Raw genomic sequence first — 19,087 nt, 5'->3', positions numbered from 1 at the left:
TCTTCCTTCAGTCGAATATCGAGGCAACTTTTCAGAATTAAAGACACTCAGACGTTGCACGTGTATTTTATTCATCAACTTGTTAGTATTGTATACCATTAATACTATGATACAACTAATAGTCTGTTGATAATAGCCAAAGATGTATCGACACCTCCAACTTGTGAGATAATTATAACTAGACCATCCAGGGAAACGGTCATTTACCTTCCTAAACTAGGTTCCCATTCTTTACTGAAAAACAAGTATACACGTTAACTATCACTATCACATAAATAACCACCAGTTATTTAATTAAAGTGTATCTCTATAAGAGAAGTGATACTGTATAATACACATTACCCTCATAAAATCTTTTTTACGAGTGCATTATGACAAGAAATATTTCCTTGCGAATTGTTTTGTACATCGATATTGAATATGAACTTATGAGTTATTCTTGATTATTCATTTGTGTTTTCTTATTTAAGTGAGGGAGTCTTGATGACAGTATCTCAATGACAGTGGCCAAGGTATACAAGGTTACGAACCTGAAGGAATCGGCACCGTTCAGTAGAAGGTGCTTAACGGATTGATGGGAACAAGTGTGTCAGGAGGACATTCCAGGTGTTAAGACAGACACTTGCTTCCTTCAAAACACTTGACTCACGAGATGGAAGAAGATACGCAGCAATGGCTGAGAATCTTATATATTTTGGTAATACTGATTGCATACCAAGGACAGTAAAGCTGTCACGATTGGAAGATGAACAGTGTATTAGGACAGCATTTCAATATATCAAAGGCAAATGGCAAGACCAATGTACACTTAAGTACAACAAAAAACAAAACTCAGACGGGCTGAAAAGGAATATATACATATATATATATATATATATATATATATATATATATATATATATATATATATATATATATATATATATATATATATATATATATATATATATATATATATATATATATATATAGGGAGGTACCACCTCTATGGCTGGACTGGGAACCCTCATCCTCAGAGAAGACAATAAACGTACCTCAGGGAAAACTGAAGGTTCTTCCCGGAGCTGTTTGAACATTTTCTTCTCCTACCAACCTCTATATTTTATATTCTATGTGAACATTTATTAATATACAGAATACATTTACAGGAGGCACAAACATGAATACAATGGTACAATATGTTAAAGATTGTGGATTTCCTCCAGCTCCTCCGAAGCCGGACGCGAGCCAAGTATGCAGCAAGCGTTTCCCCTCTGGATGGCCATACTGAGGCGCTGGAACATGAAAGTGGCTGCCCTTGGGTCCCTGGTGGTGTCGAAGAGTCTGGAGCCCAGTTCTCTAAGGAAACGCGTGGCATTTTTTCCCCATAATCCCAAGGTCTCTGATCCCACTGATCACTGAGAGTTGTTTACTTTAATTCCCATTTTAAGGATGAAAGTATTATTGACTGGTGGTAAACAACTTACATGCAAGCTTAATGACTTCCGTGTACTCGATAGATTTTCAATGGAATTAACTAATAAGAGGAAAAGACCCAGTAAAAACACCTCAGATGCCACAAAGTTCACCATCAGAGGAAAGGACATCATCATACTTCCACAGACACATACTTCTTGTGGGAGTAAACTGCAGGCGGCCAGACCTTGCACAGTATGACGACATTTGAACTTGATGTCCGACCGAGGCAATGCGTTCTCAAATTGCAAGACAAATCACTGCTGGCTAAACTTAGTGGTGGAGACCTTGTAAACCAGAGGCTAAGTGCCAAGCGCAGTGTCTTGCTTCCTTATAATAAAGCAAGATACACAAAGTCATCTAAAGAATTCAAGAGAGTCACTCACAGCACTACATTACCGGGACTAGTTTCCTATACTGAGGTAGTTATTATGGTCACTCTTCTTCCTGTTTTCAAACTCTGAGATCTTGATAGTCTGTATAACATAGTCATCCACTCAAGACCTGAATACTGAATTATTTTCCACACTCTAGATGTTCAAAAAGAACACCATACTGTCAAACCACGGTATGAGTGGCGTTAAAACCCATGGCGAGTGAGTTTTAAAACTCCAGACCAGTGCTTAAGCCAATGGCTTACGCACTGGCCTGAAGTTTTACAATTCACTCGCCATGGGTTCTAATCCCACTCATACCCTGCTTGTTGGCAATCGTTTTATTAAGACTTCATCAGTCAAGACCATACTGGGTTTCAAGTTCTCAATGAAGACACTGGATCTACATTAGGAAAAGCAAAGTGATTATGATAGTGAGAGCGAAGTAGTGAGTCTGGCCGAGGCAGCAAATATTGTCAACAGAGCAATGTTTAAGATAAAACAAAGATTCACTGGCTCATGTGATTAATGCTTAGTGCCAGGAAGTCAGTGCCAGGAAGTCAGTGCCAGGAAGAGTCAGTGCCAGGAAGTCAGTGCCAGGAAGTCAGTGCCAGGAAGAGTCAGTGCCAGGAAGAGTCAGTGCCAGGAAGTCAGTGCCAGGAAGTCAGTGCCAGGAAGAGTCAGTGCCAGGAAGTCAGTGCCAGGAAGTCAGTGCCAGGAAGAGTCAGTGCCAGGAAGTCAGTGCCAGGAAGTCAGTGCCAGGAAGTCAGTGCCAGGAAGTCAGTGCCAGGAAGAGTCAGTGCCAGGAAGAGTCAGTGCCAGGAAGAGTCAGTGCCAGGAAGAGTCAGTGCCAGGAAGTCAGTGCCAGGAAGAGTCAGTGCCAGGAAGTCAGTGCCAGGAAGAGTCAGTGCCAGGAAGTCAGTGCCAGGAAGAGTCAGTGCCAGGAAGAGTCAGTGCCAGGAAGTCAGTGCCAAGAAGAGTCAGTGCCAGGAAGTCAGTGCCAAGAAGTCAGTGATAGGAAGTCAGTGCCAGGAAGAGTCAGTGCCAGGAAGTCAGTGCCAAGAAGTCAGTGCCAGGAAGTCAGTGCCAGGAAGTCAGTGCCAGGAAGAGTCAGTGCCAAGACGAGACAGTGTTAGGAAGAGTCAGTGCCAGGAAGTCAGTGCCAAGAAGGGTCAGTGCCAGGAAGAGTCAGTGCCAGGAAGTCAGTGCCAAGAAGTCAGTGCCAGGAAGTCAGTGCCAGGAAGAGTCAGTGCCAGGAAGTCAGTGCCAAGAAGTCAGTGCCAGGAAGTCAGTGCCAGGAAGAGTCAGTGCCAGGAAGTCAGTGCCAAGAAGTCAGTGCCAGGAAGTCAGTGCCAGGAAGAGTCAGTGCCAGGAAGTCAGTGCCAGGAAGAGTCAGTGCCAAGACGAGACAGTGTTAGGAAGAGTCAGTGCCAGGAAGTCAGTGCCAAGAAGGGTCAGTGCCAGGAAGAGTCAGTGCCAGGAAGTCAGTGCCAAGAAGTCAGTGCCAGGAAGTCAGTGCCAGGAAGAGTCAGTGCCAGGAAGTCAGTGCCAAGAAGTCAGTGCCAGGAAGTCAGTGCCAGGAAGAGTCAGTGCCAGGAAGTCAGTGCCAAGAAGTCAGTGCCAGGAACTCAGTGCCAGGAAGAGTCAGTGCCAGGAAGTCAGTGCCAGGAAGAGTCAGTGCCAAGACGAGACAGTGTTAGGAAGAGTCAGTGCCAGGAAGTCAGTGCCAAGAAGGGTCAGTGCCAGGAAGAGTCAGTGCCAGGAAGAGTCAGTGCCAGGAAGAGTCAGTGCCAGGAAGAGTCAGTGCCAGGAAGAGTCAGTGCCAGGAAGAGTCAGTGCCAGGAAGAGTCAGTGCCAGGAAGTCAGTGCCAGGAAGTCAGTGCCAAGAAGAGTCAGTGCCAGGAAGTCAGTGCCAGGAAGAGTCAGTGCCAGGAAGAGTCAGTGCCAGGAAGAGTCAGTGCCAGGAAGTCAGTGCCAGGAAGTCAGTGCCAAGAAGAGTCAGTGCCAGGAAGAGTCAGTGCCAGGAAGAGTCAGTGCCAGGAAGAGTCAGTGCCGGGAAGAGTCAGTGCCGGGAAGAGTCAGTGCCAGGAAGAGTCAGTGCCAGGAAGAGTCAGTGCCAGGAAGAGTCAGTGCCGGGAAGAGTCAGTGCCGGGAAGAGTCAGTGCCGGGAAGAGTCAGTGCCAGGAAGAGTCAGTGCCAGGAAGAGTCAGTGCCGGGAAGAGTCAGTGCCGGGAAGAGTCAGTGCCGGGAAGAGTCAGTGCCGGGAAGAGTCAGTGCCAGGAAGAGTCAGTGCCAGGAAGAGTCAGTGCCAGGAAGAGTCAGTGCCGGGAAGAGTCAGTGCCAGGAAGAGTCAGTGCCAGGAAGAGTCAGTGCCAGGAAGTCAGTGCCAGGAAGTCAGTGCCAAGAAGAGTCAGTGCCAGGAAGAGTCAGTGCCAGGAAGAGTCAGTGCCACGAAGAGTCAGTGCCGGGAAGAGTCAGTGCCGGGAAGAGTCAGTGCCAGAAAGAGTCAGTGCCAGGAAGAGTCAGTGCCAGGAAGAGTCAGTGCCGGGAAGAGTCAGTGCCAGGAAGAGTCAGTGCCAGGAAGAGTCAGTGCCAGGAAGTCAGTGCCAGGAAGTCAGTGCCAAGAAGAGTCAGTGCCAGGAAGAGTCAGTGCCAGGAAGAGTCAGTGCCAGGAAGAGTCAGTGCCGGGAAGAGTCAGTGCCGGGAAGAGTCAGTGCCAGGAAGAGTCAGTGCCAGGAAGAGTCAGTGCCAGGAAGAGTCAGTGCCGGGAAGAGTCAGTGCCAGGAAGAGTCAGTGCCAGGAAGAGTCAGTGCCAGGAAGAGTCAGTGCCAGGAAGAGTCAGTGCCAGGAAGAGTCAGTGCCGGGAAGAGTCAGTGATGGGGAGAGTCAGTGCCGGGAAGAGTCAGTGATGGGGAGAGTCAGTGCCAGGAAGAGTCAGTGCCAGGAAGAGTCAGTGCCGGGAAGAGTCAGTGACGGGGAGAGTCAGTGCCAGGAAGAGTCAGTGCCAGGAAGAGTCAGTGCCAGGAAGAGTCAGTGCCGGGAAGAGTCAGTGCCGGGAAGAGTCAGTGCCAAGACGAGTCAGTGCCTGGAAGAGTCAGTGCCGGGAAGAGTCAGTGCCAAGACGAGTCAGTGTCAGAAAAAGTCAGTGCCAGGAAGTCTGTGACAGAGAGAGCCAGTGCCGAGAAGAGTCAGTGCCGAGAAGAGTCAGTGACGGGAAGAGTCAGTGACGGGAAGAGTCAGTGACGGGAAGAGTCAGTGACGGGAAGAGTCAGTGATGGGGAGAGTCAGTGATGAGGAGAGTCAGTGCCGGGAAGAGTCAATGCCGGGTAGAGTCAGTGCCGAGAAGAGTCAGTGACGGGAAGAGTCAGTGCCGAGAAGAGTCAGTGCCGAGAAGAGTCAGTGACGGGAAGAGTCAGTGACGGGAAGAGTCAGTGCCGAGAAGAGTCAGTGACGGGAAGAGTCAGTGCCGAGAAGAGTCAATGACGGGAAGAGTCAGTGACGGGAAGAGTCAGTGACGGGAAGAGTCAGTGATGGGGAGAGTCAGTGATGGGGAGAGTCAGTGCCGGGGAGAGTCAGTGACGGGAAGTCAGTGCCGAGAAGAGTCAGTGACGGGAAGAGTCAGTGACGGGAAAAGTCAGTGATGGGGAGAGTCAGTGCCGAGAAGAGTCAGTGACGGGGAGAGTCAATGCCGGGAAGAGTCAGTGCCAAGACGAGTCAGTGTCAGGAAAAGTCAGTGCCAGGAAGAGTCTGTGACAGAGAGCCAGTGCCGAGAAGAGTCAGTGCCGAGAAGAGTCAGTGACGGGAAGATTCAGTGACGGGAAGAGTCAATGACGGGAAGAGTCAGTGACGGGAAGAGTCAGTGCCGAGAAGAGTCAGTGACGAGAAGAGTAAGTGCCGAGAAGAGTCAGTGACGGGAAGAGTCAGTGACGGGAAGAGTCAGTGACGGGAAGAGTCAGTGACGGGAAGAGTCAGTGACGGGAAGTCAGTGACGGGAAGAGTCAGTGCCGAGAAGAGTCAGTGACGGGAAGAGTCAGTGCCGAGAAGAGTCAGTGACGGGAAGAGTCAGTGACGGGAAGAGTCAGTGACGGGAAGAGTCAGTGACGGGAAGAGTCAGTGACGGGAAGAGTCAGTGCCGAGAAGAGTCAGTGCCGAGAAGAGTCAGTGACGGGAAGAGTCAGTGACGGGAAGAGTCAGTGCCGAGAAGAGTCAGTGCCAAGAAGAGTCAGTGCCGAGAAGAGTCAGTGACGGGAAGAGTCAGTGACGGGAAGAGTCAGTGACGGGAAGAGTCAGTAACGGGGAGTCAGTGACGGGAAGAGTCAGTGCCAAGACGAGACAGTGTCAGGAAGAGTCAGTGCCAAGAATATTCAGTACCAGAAAGAGTCAGTGCCAGGAAGAGTCAGTGACACGGGAAGAGTCAGTGTCAGGGATAGTCAGTGCCGGGAAGAGTCAGTGACGGGTAGACTCAGTGCCAAGAAGAGTCAGTGCCAAGAAGAGTCACCACGAAGAGACAATGCCAGGTCCAGTACTGACCTCAGTCACTATGACAGTATATAGCACTAACATCAGATCACAGTGCCACCAGTGCCACCACAGTGCCACCTCATCATCAATGCCTCAACTATCTCTCATTTCTCCACAACTACTAATATCCAACAGTTTTCTTTGCATTAAATCCATGACATATATGACTCAAAAAAATAATTTAGAGCAAAAAATTGGCTAAGTTTAAAGTTTTTATGTAATTTTCACTATTAATAAAAATAACTATTGGAATATTTTGCTACCTGTCTTAAAATTATCTTCCCTTAAAAAGATATTTGTATCACATATCGTAACACGTTGAAGTAAACAGCGGCCATCTTGGAAAATGGCTGCCATTTCTGCCGTAAGACAGACCTGTAATGATCTGCTGCCCGAGTGTTATTCTCAAGGACATGCACAACACTACGTCTAAAATGCTATGTTTGTATCATCCAAAGTATAATTGAATCATCTATCTCCTGGGCTACATACTCTACCTCCTGGGCTACTATTCTATCTGCTGAGCTGCTACTCTACCTCCTGGGCTACATACACTACTTCCTGAGCTACTATGCCTCCTGGGCTATATACACTACTTCCTGGGATGCTACTCTACCTCCTGGGCTACATACACTACCTCCTGGGCTACTACTCTACCTCCTGGGCTACATACACTACCTCCTGGGCTACTACTCTACCTCCTGGGCTACATACACTACCTCCTGGGCTACTACTCTACCTCCTGGGCTACATACACTATTGCATTAGACAATACACTTAAAAAATCTGTTACATTATTCGATAACCTTAACAAATCTGTTGAACTATACTATACACTGAACATACCTGTCACAAAATAGAATAATCTTAGGAAATATGTTGTCTTATACAGTAAATTAAACAAATCTAGTTTAATCAAATAATGAGTTTGCAAAATGCCGTGATGGTGAATCAAGAAACACAAACGTTTAGTCAGGAGGAGAGTCAGTCCGTTGTTGGTGAGTCGTTAACTTTTTGAGGAGGAAGTGAAAGTGGCGTTAAAAAACTGTGGAGAGTGGGTCGTGAAGCCAGGCGATGATGATGATAAATGGGGTTTAAAGCCTATCGACTACACAAGGGATGTTAAGGCTGCACAGTAACCATCAGCATTATATATATATATATATATATATATATATATATATATATATATATATATATATATATATATATATATATATATATATATATATATATATATATATATACATACATACATACATACATACATACATATATATATATATATATATATATATATATATATATATATATATATATACATACATACATACATACATACTTATATATATATATATATATATATATATATATATATATATATATATATATATATATATATATATATATATATATATATATATATATATATATATACATACATACATACATACATATATATATATATATATATATATATATATATATATATATATATATATATATATATATATATATATATATATATATATATATGCTGAAAGATACACCCCTCTCAGGGTATATATAATCTCATGAGGGTATAGCACTTCTCAGAGACAACTGAAGTACCACTGTACCTCTCAGAAACAACTTATGCACCAATCCATTTCAAGTTTCGACGTGTTGTGCGTTCAGAGATGCTCCTCTGCGTACCACTGTTGTAACCAGTCTATCCATTTTCCTCTGACCTCTCTCATTAACAAGACGTTTTTGCCCACAGAACTGACACTCACTGGATGTTTTGTGTTTCATCACATCAGTCTTTGAAAACACTGGAGACTAGTGTGCGTGAAAATTCCAGATCAACAGTTTCTGAGGTACTCAAACAACTCCGTCTGTCACCAACAGTCATTCCACAGTCAAAGTAACTTAGATCACATTTCCTTTCCATTCTGAACAACCACTGACCCTCTCGACCATGTCTGCAATCCTTTCAGCCACCAAAGTGCTGCCACGTGATTAACTGATTAACGAGAAGGTGTACAGGTGTACCTAATGAAGTGCCTACTGAGTGTATATGTACAGTATACATGTGTGTGTATGATATTCCTGGAATTCCTCTGAAAATTACTCTACTGTACCATCTACTATGTGTTATGAACCTTACTACTACACCCTTTACCTACACCCTCTATCTACACCCTTTACCTACACCCTCACTACTGTACCCTTTACCTACACCCTCTATCTACACCCTTTACCTACACCCTCACTACTGTACCCTTTACCTACACCCTCTATCTACACCCTTTACCTACACCCTCACTACTGTACCCTTTACCTACACCCTCTATCTACACCCTTTACCTACACCCTCACTACTGCACCCTTTACCTTTACCTACACCCTTTCCCTACACCCTTTACCTACGCCCTCTACCTAAACCTTTTACCTACACCCTTTACCTACACCCTCTACCTACACCCTTTTCCTACTCTTTACCTACACCCTCTACCTAAACCCTTTACCTACACCCTTTACCTGCACCCTCTACCTACACCCTTTTCCTACACCCTATACCTACACCCTCTACCTAAACCCTTTACCTACACCCTCTATCTATACCCTTTACCTACGCCCTTTACCTACACCCTTTACCTACGCCTTCTACCTAAACCCTTTACCTACACCCTTTACCTACGCCCTCTATCTAAACCCTTTACCTATACCCTTTACCTACACCCTCTACCTACACCCTTTACCTACACCCTCTATCTACACCCTTTACCTACACCCTCTACCTACACCCTTTTCCTATAGCCTTTACCTAAACCCTTTACCTACACCCTTTATCTACACCATTTACCTACACCCTCTACCTACACCCTTTTCCTATAGCCTTTACCTAAACCCTTTACCTACACCCTCTATTCACACCCTTTACCTACACCCTTTATCTACACCCTTTACCTACGCCCTCTACCTACACCCTTTTCCTATAGCCTTTACATAAACCCTTTACCTACACCCTCTATCCACACCCTTTACCTTCACCCTTTACCTACACCCTTTTCCTATAGCCTTTACCTAAACCCTTTACCTACACCCTTTATCTACACCCTTTACCTACACCCTCTACCTACACCCTTTTCCTATAGCCTTTACCTAAACCCTTTACCTACACCCTTTACCTACACCCTTTACCTACACCCTTTTCCTACACCCTTTACCTACGCCCTCTATCTAAACCCTTTACTTACACCATTTACCTACACCGTCTACCTACACCCTTTTCCTATAGCCTTTACCTAAACCCTTTACCTACACCCTCTATCTGCACCCTTTACCTACACCCTTTACCTACAACCTCTACCTAAATCCTTTACCTACACTCTCTATCTACACCCTTTACTTACACCCTTTGCCTACAACCTTTACCTACACCCTTTACCTACACCCTTTACCTACAACGTCTACCTAAACCCTTTACCTACACCCTCTACCTACACCCTCTACCTAGACCCTTTACCTACACCCTCCACCTACACCCTTTACGTACACCCTCTACCTACACCCTTTACCTACACCCTATACCAAAACCCTTTACCTACACCCTCTACCTAAACCCTTTAAGTACACCCTCTACCTAAACCCCTCCTCTCACACCTCACCTTCTTGTGGTGGCCTCCACATCTACCATCAGATCTTTATGCTGCTGTTGTTGTTGTTGTTGCTACTGCTGCTGCTACTGTTGTTGTTTTTGTTGTTGCTACTGCTGTTGTTGTTGTTGTTGTTGTTGCTACTACTGCTGCTACTGTTGCTTGCAACTACTGCAGCAACAGTGTTGATAGTGATGGGGGAATACTGACTCACACAGCCCCACTCTGACCATCCCAAAACACAACCTCTGCCCCCTCCCTTTTCCCCCCATCTCTCTCCCCCTCCCACTAGAGAGTATTCGTCTTCGTCTTGGTGGTTTTCGCCTCATTTCCCCAGCGAAGCTGTTGTTTCCGGCGTTCCACTTTACGATCCTGCCAGCCGCATAAATTACCATTCATGAATACCAACTAATTCCTGGTTTACGCTTCTCATTATTTTGTTGGAGTCCCACTAGTGGGCAGGGGGAAGGGGAGGGCCGAGGCAACTCCTTCCCCCCTCCATGACCACTAGTGGGGAGTTCCCTACCCCTTGGCTACTAGTGGGGAGCTCCCTACCCCTTGGCTACTAGTGGGGAGTTCCCTACCCCTTGGCTACTAGAGGAAAGCTCCCTACCCCTTGGCTACTAGTGGGAAGTTCCCTACCCCTTGGCTACTAGTGGGAAGTTCCCTACCCCTTGGCTACTAGTGAGGAGCTCCCTACCCCTTGGCTACTAATGGGGAGCTCCCTACCCCTTGGCTACTAGTGGGGAGGTTCCTATCCCTTGGCTACTAGTGGGGAGCTCCCTACCCCTTGGTTACTAGTGGGGAGTTCCCTACCCCTTTGCTACTAGTGGGGAGCTCCATACCCCTTGGCTACTAGTGGGGAGCTCCCTACCCCTTGGCTACTAGTGGGGAGCTCCATACCCCTTGGCTACTAGTGGGGAGCTCCCTACCCCTTGGCTACTAGTGGGGAGCAGACTACCCCTTTGCTACTGTGAGGTTCTACGCACTAGGGTAGAGGCAGTGGGGAATTATACAGTAGGGGGATAAAGGCAGTAGGGAACTCTCCATAAGAAAAGTCAGTGGGGAGTTCACCACTTGGAAAGACCACTTGGGAGCTCCGTACTGGGGAAGAGCCAGTAGGGAACTTACAAGTAGACAACTCCCCACTGAGGAAGAATCAGTGGGGAGCTCCCCACTAGCAATGTTTACTCTCTCAGAACATTGACAGAAACATTTTTCTCCAACACTCAGCTGTGTGAGTTCTTTTCCTGCAACGTTATGAAACAACGAGCTGCTGAAGAAACGCCTCTGAGCTGCTGCTGCGTCAGGTGCGACGTAGGTGCGGCGTGAGAGGCTGTACGTCATACGTATGTGGGGGGGGGAGAGGAGGGGGAGGGAACGCAGAGCCAGAAAAATGTGAGCTAAGACAAGAGTTAGGTGAGCATCAGGCTCCCAGCCGGTAGTTCCTTCCTTCCTCTGACCAGCCTCACGGCTCACACACTCACACCTTTCCTCCTCGTCTTCGTAACTTTCCCACTTTGATTCGCACACACCATCTCTCCTCTCCATTTATTATCATCCCCCCTTCACATATCAACCATCTATACACTATACACCCCTTCGCATCGATGTATAAATCACGTATCGCCAAGTTACATCGTCGTGTCGGGAGTGTATATAATTGTGAAGGTTATGGAGGGTGGCTGATATCAATTAGAAGAGTGAGTGTGAGCGAAGTATAGTGGCAGGCGCCTGCTGTGGCATATCCCGGCAGGCCTGAGCCCTTGTAATCAGGCATTAAACCCACTTCAACCAACCATCTACCAGGATATTGATCTCGGGGGCGGAGTGCCGCCCCACGCCCCGCCCAATCGCGCCCACCAGCTAATCGCCGCTCGGGATTTCTTCTCCTCTGCCAATGGTGGCCCCCGTACGTCCATTAGGGCGGGCCTGGCCAACTGATAGCCAATCACTCGACGGAATCCAGAATTCAATGAAAGAGATACTAGACCAATCAGAATCGTCAAAGGATAATGGTGGCCGGGTTTTCATTAGCGGTACAAATGGTGTGAAATGGTGATGTGATGAGCGCTGAGTTAGGTGATATCAGAAGCGCAGCCGACACGGGCGGGCCAGCACGTGTCCAGCGCTGCGCTCCTCACGCAACAATAACAAGCAACTGTAACACTTAATCTCCCATACTGAAAAATATATTCACTGATGAGTAGTAGCTTTTGGAGGTGTTTCTTGAAGATGAGTTTAGTGTTAGTTTGATAACTAGTGAAGAGTTGGTGGCATGTGTTGAGTGTGGGTGGTAGTGTAGTGCCAGGCACAACCTCAAGACTGCTCAACCCCCAACCTGCTGCTTGCCGGCGCTCTAACCGACCCCAACCTGCTTACTTTGCGTTCTTAGTGAACCCGGCCCTCTTACCGGAGCTCTAACCAACCCCAACCACCCGAACGGCGCTCCTATCGAACCTCAACCCGCTTACCAGCACAACAATCAGCGAGCCCCGACCTGCTTACCGGCGGTCTAGCGAACCCCAACCCGCTTACCGACACCGGCCGCCGCCGACATGAGCAGTGAGCGCAAGTCCTTCTGCATTGAGTCGCTGTTGTCGCGAGAGGCTGTGGTGGCGGGCGTGGGCGGTCGTGGCACCCTCAGCCCCACTGACCTGACCTCTCACGAGGTGACCTCGCCTCCCCACACTCCCCCCCTCAGTCCCCTCTCCTCACCCCACTCTTCACCTCTTTCTATGTCCCCTGCCGTCACCTCCTCCGCCATGTTGAACCGTGCCACCCTGCTAGGGGGAGCCTCGGGCCCCCGCCTGCCCCCCCACCTCTACCAGTACCCGGGTATGGGTATGCCGCCCGCCTTGCTGCCCGCCCATGCCTTCACGCCCACCTCCTCGCCCCTGCTGGAAGCACAAGCCTTCAGCGCCCTCAAGTCTGGAGCGACGCTGCCGCCTGCCGCACTAGACTGGTTCGCCAGGGCGGGACTTATGTATCCCCGCCTGCCTCCAGAGTTAGCAGGTGAGATATACCTTCACTCATCTGGTTCCTACTTCCCTCACCTGGTTCCTACTTCCCTCACCTGGTTCCTACTTCTCTCATCTGGTTCCTACTACTCTCACCTGATTCATACTTCTTTCTCTCACCTGGTTCCTACTTCCTACACCTGGTTCCTACTCCCTTTTCCAGGTTCATACTTTCCTCACCTGGTTCCTACTTCCCACACCTGGTTCCTACTTTCCTCACATGGTTCCTACTTCTCTCACCTGGTTCTTACTTCCATCACCTGGTTCATGCTTCCTTCACCTGGTTTATACATTCTTCACCTAGTTCATACTTCATCTGGTTCATACTTCCTTCACCTGGTTCATACTTCCTTCACCTGGTTCATACTTCCTTCACCTGGTTCATACTTCCTTCACCTGGTTCATACTTCCTTCACCTGGTTTATACATTCTTCACCTGGTTCATACTTCATCTGGTTCATACTTCCTTCACCTGGTTCATACTTCCTTCACCTGGTTCATAGTTTCCCTCACCTGGTTCCTACTTCCCTCACCTGGTTCATACTTCTCTCGTCTGTTTCATACTTCCATCACTTGATCCATACTTCCCTCAGCTGGTCCCTACTTCCCTCAGCTGCTTCCTACTTCCCTCAGCTGGTTCCTACTTTCCTCAGCTGGTTCATAACTTGCATTCTACCCGTATTCCACTTAACTTTGTTTTCAACCTTACATAAATATATATATATATATATATATATATATATATATATATATATATATATATATATATATATATATATATATATATATATATATGTATAAGGTAGCTAAGCTACAAGAGGCGTTCCCTCTCTGGAGTGCAGCACTGAGACTCTGCAACATAAAAAAAAAATCTTGCTGTTCTGGAGTCTTTAGCTGCCCTGACGAGTCTTTTGCCTAATATCTATAGTGTCTATAATGACTATAATGTCCACGATGATAATTCTTTATAGCGTCTGTAAAACTTGCTAACACCCTCATCACAATAAAAATTGTGAAAGTATTAGTTACTGGTGTAGTATTGATGTGTTACATGTGCGAGACAGGTGTGGTATATGTGTGGTACAGTTGTACAGGTGTGGTGCATGTGTGGTACAGGTGTGGTACTCGTGGTACAGGTGTGGTACACGGTACAGATGTGGTAGAGGTGTACAGGTGTGGTACACGTAATGTGCATGTATGCTACAGGTGTAGTATACGTGTGGTACAGGTGTGGTACACGTAATGTACAGGTGTGGTACACGTGTGGTACAGGTGTGGTATACGTGTGGTACAGGTGTGGTATACGTGTGGTACAGGTGTGGTATACGTGTGGTACAGGTGTGGTACCTTAACATCATCTTAATACGTCAGTTTCTTAACCTCCACAACTTGACAAATGCTAAGCTCCCTATTTTAAAACACCTGTAGGTTAAGATGGCTGATCTTAACCGGTAAAACAAAATAAAACAATAAAACGTGAAATAAAGGTCTATATAACCACAAATAGGCAAATTAAACAGCGTCTGGCAGCGAGGCGGCTGGGAAGACACGGAAAAATATTTAGTATCAGAAGATATGATAGACGTGGTGGAGACCACACTTAGTGTAGCTAGTGACATATCTACAGAAATTGCGAACAATCGTTACAAGGTGCAAAACAACTACGTGGAAGCTGAATGGTAGCTCTAGGCCTTTCATGTTGCAATCAACATGTCATTAGGAGCTTGCAATGTTGCAGAAATGAGTAGGAAGTCCAGGTAGATAAGTTCAAGGGAACGACTCTAACTAGAGTCTAACTAGAGTCGTTCCCTTGAGACGAGTTCCTTACGATTTACTTTGAGTTTGTGTTTTTATAAGTTTTCTAAACTAACCTAACCTAACCTAGCAACCTAACTTAGTAGCTGAACATAACCTAGCAAGCTAACTTAGCAGCCTAGCATAACCTAGTAAGCTAACTTAGCAGCCTAGCATAACCTAGTAAGCTAACTTAGCAGCCTAGCATAACCTAGCAAGCTAACTTAGCAGCCTAGCATAACCTAGCAAGCTAACTTAGCAACCTAGCATAACCTAGTAAGCTAACTTAGCAGCCTAGCATAACCTAGCAAGCTAACTTAGCAACCTAGCATAACCTAGTAAGCCAACTTAGCAACCTAGCAAGCTAACTTAGCAGCCTAGCATAACCTAGCAAGCTAACTTAGCAGCCTAGCATAACCTAGCAAGCTAACTTAGCAGCCTAGCATAACCTAGTAAGCTAACTTAGCAGCCTAGCATAACCTAGTAAGCTAACTTAGCAGCCTAGCATAACCTAGCAAGCTAACTTAGCAGCCTAGCATAACCTAGCAAGCTAACTTAGCAACCTAGCATAACCTAGTAAGCTAACTTAGCAGCCTAGCATAACCTAGCAAGCTAACTTATCAACCTAGCATAACCTAGTAAGCTGACTTAACCTAGTAAGCTGACTTACTGAGGTGCTAATGTGTGTATGTATACTGGAGAGGTGTGAACATCAGATTGTAGAGTGAAAGTTTAATTTCATCTCTGCTCAGGTTAGATACTGATGTAAGGGGACACATCATGTGTAACACCTGGTATTTACATGTGGATTGAGACGTGTGTAGGTACTTAAGGTTGGTAGTGTGACATGTGTCTAACATCATTTTAATACGTCAGTTTCTTACCCACCTGACAATCTAAGTCTATTTAAACATGTGGTTAAGATGGCTGTCTACCAACAAAATAAAGCAATAAAACGTGAAATAAAAGGCTTATAACCACAGACTTGTGCAACCATTAAACATGCGTACGCACGACGGATGGGAAGACACAAAATATTTATACAGGATATGATGAGTGGACACACTTAGTTAGCTATACTATCCACAGAAATGGAAATGAAGGTGCAAACAATAAACTAAGGGCTCACTACCATCCACTAGAGGATGGAGAATGGTAGGAAGTCAGGAATAAATTCAGAACGACTTACTAATCAAACGGAGTCGTTCTGAGACATTCACAATTTGAGTTTTGTATAACCATCCAACAATGGCACTAAAGTAGCACATAACTCAGCGCACTAGCAGCCCAGATGGGTAGCATGAGAGTAGCACAACTAAACTAACTTACCTACATCCACAGGCAATGGGTAGAGCTAGCATAATCCTAGCACTACCATCCACAGATGGTAAGAGAGCAGCAGCATAACCTAGCAACTACATCCAGCAATGGCATAATAGTAAGCCAACTACAACTAGCGCAATTTAGCATCCTACAGGATGGCTATAGCAGCAGCATAACTAGAACTACCATCCAGCAGTGGATGAGTAACTAAACTAGCCACTACCATCCACGGAGCCTGGATAGAAGCAAGCTAATTTAGCCCTACCATCCACAGGACTGGGCATAGGCACTAACAAAACTTCAGCTAGCTACACCAGCAGAACTGTATCAACTAGCATAACCTAGCACTACCATCCACAGGATGGGTATGAGGTACACAATAAACTAGATACTACCATCCACAGGATGGGTATGAGGTGCACAATAAACTAGCCACTACCATCCACAGGATGGGTATGAGGTGCACAATAAACTAGCTACTACCATCCACAGGATGGGTATGAGGTGCACAATAAACTAGCCACTACCATCCACAGGATGGGTATGAGGTACACAATAAACTAGATACTACCATCCACAGGATGGGTATGAGGTACACAATAAACTAGCCACTACCATCCACAGGATGGGTATGAGGTGCACAATAAACTAGCCACTACCATCCACAGGATGGGTATGAGGTGCACAATAAACTAGCTACTACCATCCACAGGATGGGTATGAGGTGCACAATAAACTAGCCACTACCATCCACAGGATGGGTATGAGGTGCACAATAAACTAGCTACTACCATCCCCAGGATGGGTATGAGGTGCACAATAAACTAGCCACTACCATCCACAGGATGGGTATGAGGTGCACAATAAACTAGCCACTACCATCCACAGGATGGGTATGAGGTACACAATAAACTAGCCACTACCATCCACAGGATGGGTATGAGGTACACAATAAACTAGCCACTACCATCCACAGGATGGGTATGAGGTACACAATAAACTAGCCACTACCATCCACAGGATGGGTATGAGGTACACAATAAACTAGCCACTACCATCCACAGGATGGGTATGAGGTGCACAATAAACTAGCCACTACCATCCACAGGATGGGTATGAGGTACACAATAAACCAGCCACTACCATCCACAGGATGGGTATGAGGTACACAATAAACTAGCCACTACCATCCACAGGATGGGTATGAGGTACACAATAAACTAGCCACTACCATCCACAGGATGGGTATGAGGTACACAATAAACTAGCCACTACCATCCATAGGATGGGTATGAGGTACACAATAAATTAGCCACTACCATGCACAGGATGGGTATGAGGTACACAATAAACTAGCCACTACCATCCACAGGATGGATATGAGGTGCACAATAAACTAGCTACTACCATCCACAGGATGGGTATGAGGTACACAATAAACTAGCTACTACCATCCACAGGATGTATGAGGTACACAATAAACTAGCTACTACCATCCACAGGATGTATGAGGTACACAATAAACTAGCCACTACCATCCACAGGATGTATGAGGTACACAATAAACTAGCTACTACCATCCACAGGATGTATGAGGTACACAATAAACTAGCCACTACCATCCACAGGATGTATGAGGTACACAATAAACTAGCCACTACCATCCACAGGATGTATGAGGTACACAATAAACTAGCTACTACCATCCACAGGATGTATGAGGTACACAATAAACTAGCTACTACCATCCACAGGATGTATGAGGTACACAATAAACTAGCTACTACCATCCACAGGATGTATGAGGTACACAATAAACTAGCCACTACCATCCACAGGATGGGTATGAGGTACACAATAAATTAGCCACTACCATGCACAGGATGGGTATGAGGTACACAATAAACTAGCCACTACCATCCACAGGATGGATATGAGGTGCACAATAAACTAGCTACTACCATCCACAGGATGGGTATGAGGTACACAATAAACTAGCTACTACCATCCATAGGATGGGTATGAGGTACACAATAAACTAGCTACTACCATCCACAGGATGGGTATGAGGTGCACAATAAACTAGCCACTACCATCCACAGGATGGGTATGAGGTACACAATAAACTAGCTACTACCATCCACAGGATGGGTATGAGGTGCACAATAAACTAGCCACTACCATCCACAGGATGGATATGAGGTACACAATAAACTATCCACTACCATCCACAGGATGGGTATGAGGTACACAATAAACTAGCCACTACCATCCACAGGATTGGTATGAGGTACACAATAAACTAGCCACTACCATCCACAGGATGGGTATGAGGTACACAATAAACTAGCTACTACCATCCACAGGATGGGTATGAGGTACACAATAAACTAGCCACTACCATCCATAGGATGGGTATGAGTTACACAATAAACTAGCCACTACCATCCACAGGATGGGTATGAGGTACACAATAAACTAGCCACTACCATCCACAGGATGGGTATGAGGTGCACAATAAACTAGCCACTACCATCCACAGGATGGGTATGAGGTGCACAATAAACTAGCCACTACCATCCACAGGATGGGTATGAGGTACACAATAAACTAGCTACTACCATCCACAGGATGGGTATGAGGTGCACAATAAACTAGCCACTACCATCCACAGGATGGGTATGAGGTACACAATAAACTATCCACTACCATCCACAGGATGTATGAGGTACACAATAAACTAGCCACTACCATCCACAGGATGTATGAGGTACACAATAAACTAGCCACTACCATCCACAGGATGTATGAGGTACACAATAAACTAGCTACTACCATCCACAGGATGTATGAGGTACACAATAAACTAGCCACTACCATCCATAGGATGGGTATGAGGTACACAATAAACTAGCCACTACCATCCACAGTGACTCCAGTAGTCTTCTCGTGACCCCAA

General features: G+C 46.1%; 2 protein-coding genes across 2 annotated transcripts in view; one reads left to right on the top strand and one right to left on the bottom strand.

Annotated features, from left to right (window-relative positions):
* LOC128695161 (uncharacterized) overlaps positions 1-19,087 on the bottom strand; it is a 356,867-nt gene that overhangs the window by 135,333 nt on the left and 202,447 nt on the right. The gene's annotated exons all lie outside the window — the stretch shown is intronic.
* The window catches only part of LOC128695120 (motor neuron and pancreas homeobox protein 1), a 187,278-nt gene continuing 180,287 nt past the window's right edge, over positions 12,097-19,087 (top strand). The window contains exon 1 of the mRNA XM_053785543.2: positions 12,097-13,006. Coding sequence (XP_053641518.2) covers positions 12,550-13,006 — 457 coding nt within the window. The 5' untranslated portion in view covers positions 12,097-12,549. The remainder of the gene's footprint in view (positions 13,007-19,087) is intronic.

The sequence above is a fragment of the Cherax quadricarinatus genome, chromosome 35 (assembly GCF_038502225.1).
Source record: "Cherax quadricarinatus isolate ZL_2023a chromosome 35, ASM3850222v1, whole genome shotgun sequence".
NCBI classification, from domain to species: Eukaryota; Metazoa; Arthropoda; class Malacostraca; order Decapoda; family Parastacidae; genus Cherax; species Cherax quadricarinatus.
This window is presented reverse-complemented; position numbering and strand designations above follow the sequence as displayed.